The 4,822-nt window shown below is 43.9% G+C and overlaps 1 protein-coding gene across 2 annotated transcripts in view; it reads left to right on the top strand.

Moving 5' to 3' along the window:
• The window catches only part of trim8b (tripartite motif containing 8b), an 8,433-nt gene extending 3,617 nt beyond the window's left edge, over nucleotides 1-4,816 (top strand). For both annotated transcript variants that reach the window (XM_020605218.1, XM_020605217.1), the window contains 4 exons: nucleotides 2,627-2,722; nucleotides 2,840-3,105; nucleotides 3,230-3,345; nucleotides 3,478-4,816. In XM_020605218.1, the coding sequence (XP_020460874.1) occupies nucleotides 2,627-2,722; nucleotides 2,840-3,105; nucleotides 3,230-3,345; nucleotides 3,478-4,169 (1,170 nt within the window). In that variant the 3' untranslated portion in view covers nucleotides 4,170-4,816. The remainder of the gene's footprint in view (nucleotides 1-2,626; nucleotides 2,723-2,839; nucleotides 3,106-3,229; nucleotides 3,346-3,477) is intronic.
• The last annotated feature ends 6 nt before the right edge of the window (nucleotides 4,817-4,822 follow it).

The raw sequence follows: 4,822 nt of genomic DNA, 5'->3' as shown, positions 1-4,822 counted from the left end.
TACTTTTTAATGTTTTGTTAAGGGTCGTGTGACAGGGCAGTTTAGTCAGAGGGAGAACCAAGAAGGCTTCACTGCTGACTGACTCATGTAGTTCACCCTACACCCTGTCTAGGTGTCAGCTGTGTCATGTATTTCCTGTTGGTGATGCTATGACTCAGCTTTGTTGGTCACCTCAGGCACAGAAGAGAGCATAAAAAGGGGCCTGGTCTGAAGTTAAAAGCTGTATTACCAGAATTTTTTACATCTACATCTTCTGCTTGATCTATAATCACACTGTGTAATGACTAAAAATAATCCTGTAATATCAGGTTTTGCTCATTTTTAGCATGAACATGATATATTTTTAATAAGCATGTCTTACATTTGAATTGTTAAAGAATGGAACATGTTTTGAGTGGGACATTTTACAGTTGAAAAATCAGTGGCGTTGATAGAATGGCTGATTTTTGTTTGCCACAAATGAAAGCAAGGTCATAAGTAAGAAGAAAATGCAGATGTAGCACCGTTATATAGCCACAAGTCTCTAAAAACAAATTCAAGACATCATCAAAAGTAGGACTGTGATTGATTAATTTCTTATAGGTTAATGTGATTACTATATCCTCTGTAAATGAGTTGTTTTGGTCTATAAATTGCAAAACAACTAATAAGTAGTTTAAGTCATTCCTGGGCTTTTTAATTAAAAATATAAGAAATCCTGTGTCACTCGAATTACAGTGGCAGCATTGTTTCTAAATTAGATCTGAAGTACTGTATCTTTAGCATTTCTGTTGACCAGAATATACGTAGATACTGATAATATGGGCTTCTTTTAGAGGCAAATATATCAGGTACTTAACATTAGTTCCACCTTAACCAGCTGTAACATTAAAGTGATGAACGAGTAATCATAATCCAGTAATATGAAATGTGCCATTCTGCATAAGGAATACTTTTCCTTTCGGTACTTGAGGTATATTTTGATGCTAATACTTTTTGTACTTCAGTTTTGTTATTGTTAAATAAAGAGCAGAGGTGCTCTTTTACACAGTGAACACCATATACTGCAATAAAATGTGATTTTACTCATGGTAATAACTAATGCGTCCTCCATGTTGACTGTGATCAAATGAATGTAAACCCCCTCCCTCCAAAGAGCCACTCCTCTGCTCTTCACCTCTGTCAGCCCCCTCCAAATTCACCTCACTCACTCACACCACCCGCCCGCCGCTCCCGGCAAGGTCCGACCTTCCCCCTGGCTCTACTCTCCTGCTCTGGTGACTTTGATGGAAAAGACACTGTGGTGAAATGACAGCTAAAGAGCGCCCTTGCCTTTTTACACCCCCCTCTCCCCCAAAGATATCCCGTGCATTTGGTTCCCCTTCTGGGAAGCTTCAACCCTGTTTTTCCCCTGGCTTCTGCTCAACGCCTAACTCAGTCAATCAGTCAGTCAGTACAACCAGGTCTCAGTCCTGGATCTAACCTCACCGACTGTGTGTGTGTGAGGGAGAGAGAGAGATATCTAGGGCAGTGGTTCCCAGCCATGTGCTGCAGAGGCCCAGAGGTATGCAAGATAAAATCTGCCTCTGTTTGGCTGGAATGATTAAATAGAAGCGATGATATATGAATAGACCTTCAGGTTGTGAATAAAATATTGATTTAAGGGATTAGTGACAGAATTTTTTTTTTTTTTTTTTAAGCCACACCACCAGTTGTTAGTCAGTCCACCATTTTGAACCAAGTATCTCAACAGCTAGTAGATGGATTGCTGTGAAACCCCGTACAAGCATTCATGGCCTCCAGAGGTTGAATTGTTTAGACTCTGGCGATCCCTTGACTTTTCCTCTGGCCATGAGGTTGACATTTTTGTTTTTGAGTAAAATGTCTTGACAAATATAAGTTTGATTACCATGAAATTCAATACGCACGTTTGTCTTTCTCTCACTGCAGCAGTCATATATTGATTAATCGATTTATTTTGCTCCATCTCCTCAATATGCTTTCCTATCATTAAATGTTGAGGTAGGATTGTTCATATTTCACACTGAATATTCACATTAAGGATTAGTAAATCTGTGTCACTGATATTTTTACTTTCAGACTTGCAGTGTAGGGCGCATTAAGGGATTGGTGATTCTGTTTATTGTGTTTTATTGATTTGTGTGTTTTGGCCACCAGCTGACATCTTAGTTTGGTCTGAGCAGGCATCTGCTGTTCTGCACATGCCATCATCATCATCCCAGAAAGACTGTTGATGCCACAACACTGCATTGCTCACAGAGCAGCCTCTACTGTGTGACTGCATGTTTTAGAAAGCAGAAGAAGTAGGAGGCAGTGGAGAGGAGGTGCACTAAGGGGAGAGCAGAGAGAGGACAGCCTCTGTATGCCCATTTATCTATCTCTGCTCGCTCCCCTGTCATTAGTCCTCACTCGCTAATGCAAACACAAAATAGCTGTTGGTTACCATGACAGCATCCCCTCCTTCCTCCCCCACAGGGATTGTGTGCTGGATGGAGACTAAATTAGCCAGCTCCCGGCTCCTAATATCTCTGGCATGGGGAGGGGATGCTAGTGGCTAACTGAGGTCACATCTTCTCAAAGGTTAAGACCTTCTTTCTTTTCTCTGTCTGTTTCTCACCTCACACAGCAAAGCCTATTGAGACAGCAGGAGCGCGTGGAGGAACGAGCACAGGAGATCGAAGAGCAGCTTTGCAAACTCGACTCCGATAAGTGTGTGGTGGAGGTATGTTTTTGCAGTCTGCTCTGTGGGCGTAAACACAGCTTTCAGAGAGTCCTCGCGGTGTTATGTAATGCAAGCTTAATTTTCAGTAAATTGATGTTTGTGTGTCCCTCTGTACAGGACAGGGTGTGTGAGCTGAAAGATGAGGTGCGTCTGCAGTACCAGCGGATGCACCAGCTCCTGGAGGAGGACCTTGGTCGGACACTGGAGGCTCTGGATCGGGCTCATGCTCGGTTCTGCCAGGAGAATGCAGCCCAGGTTTTGGCTCTGGGAGAGCAGCGCCATGAAGCTCAGAAACTGCTGAGCTCTATCCACACGGCCTTCAGTAAGGCAGAAGAACTGAGCTTCATGAAAAACACCAAACCTGTTAAAATACTCACAGACAGGTGAGAGAAAGGTTGTCATTACAGGATTCTTAAAATGCATCTTGCCTAGGGTTCTATGATATTCAGACGATGTTTCCAGGCAGACTCATCTTGACTTTTGCATGTCTCCTGACGCTTGCTGCAGGTCTCAGGCATGTGTGGGCAGCAGTCTCCCTCCTTACAAAGTTGGGAATTTGAACTCCAAGCTTTTCCTTTCTGAAATCTCCAAAAGAGAGAAGAGCTTGAAGAGAACACTGGAAGGTAGGATTTCAAATGCGGTTAAACACACTTAACTTAAAAGGTTTCAATGCAGGACATGACAGCCGCGAACATGTTTTTGTTTTAATCATCACTTATCTCCTCATATTTCACACCTTTTCTCTTCTTTTTCAGCTCCTCTCAACCCTCCCTCAACCTTCCTGCAGTCTGTTCCTGCCTATCCCAGTGGTCAGAGCTCTAGCTCTGGAGCAGAGAAACGGAACCATTCCACTGCTTTTCCAGAGGGAAGTGGGAACGTTGGAAAAGCTGCCGCTCCTGGTTTCAAGGACTCCTCATCTTCTTCTTCTTCATCATTAGCCAAGCAGCCCTACCTGAGCTCAGGCTCTGCCTCTGGGGAAGGCCAGTCTACCAATCAGCAGCCTGTCGGTCCCTGTGGCCCGCCTCATATCAGCGAGAGTAGTGGGACAGGAAGTGGAAGTAGCTCGCTGACCAACCACCATTCAGGCTCCGTGTTCGGTTCCTCGCACTTTCCTCCTGGAGGCAGCAGCTCCTCACACTCCTCCCAACAGGCCATGCTGCCTCAGTACGGTGGCCGGAAGATCCTAGTGTGTACAATGGATAACTGCTACTGCTCTGGAGTGCCCTCGGTGTCGGGACACCGCAGTCATCCCCCATACCCCCGCTCGGGCTCCTTCCCCTGGGTCAGCACCCAAGACTACCCCCCTCCCCCTGGCCTGGCCTCTGGAGGTCCGTCCATGCAAGGCTTGGCAGTGAGGGACTGGATAGATGCCTCACAGACGCACAGACATGCAGATTTCTACGGGCTGTATGGGCAGCCCTCTACAAAGCACTACGTCACCAGTTAACAGAGTAGATCCACTCGTACAGAAACACTCAGATATAGAGACAGGTATCAAAATAGCACACCTTTACTGACGTATTAACCGGAAAAAACACAATGCAGTTATATGAAACACACGTTAAAATAAATGTTTATATCCACACACACAAATATAGAACAACACAGTGGGGGCAGGGTTGATATCTTTGTGTTTTAATTTTCTTAATTTCTTTCATTTTTGGACAGTGTAGTGTATTATACTTAAAATGCATAAACAGCCAACTGCTAACTCTAGGGCGAGCCATTTCCGACATAAACAAGAAGTGAAACGCATAAAAAGGAGAGGTTGAGATTCATCCTTTTTTTCTTATAGAGTAGGACATGGGTTGATGGAAAATAAACCTTTATTAGGAAATCTTCTCATGCTCTTCATTGCTTCTCACTGAGGGAAAATGGATAAGACCACACAGCGTTGAGTTTTCCTGTTTAGTGTCTCATGTTTCTCTGATATATTCACCCCTTCAAGTTGTACTGAGATTGATTTCCTTGTGTTATTAGCATCCTATTTTTCTCTGCCCAGCTGAATTTGTTGGATAGATCTTTAAAAACGGGACACACGATCCCTTAGTGTCTCTTGATCTTTATCATCATGGCACTTCTTCCTTTCTTTGCTGAGTT

This window comes from Monopterus albus, unplaced genomic scaffold, assembly GCF_001952655.1.
Source record: "Monopterus albus unplaced genomic scaffold, M_albus_1.0 scaffold69.1, whole genome shotgun sequence".
Lineage (NCBI taxonomy): Eukaryota > Metazoa > Chordata > Actinopteri > Synbranchiformes > Synbranchidae > Monopterus > Monopterus albus.
Note: the sequence above shows the minus strand (reverse complement) of the source record. Positions and strands in the feature narration are given on the sequence as shown.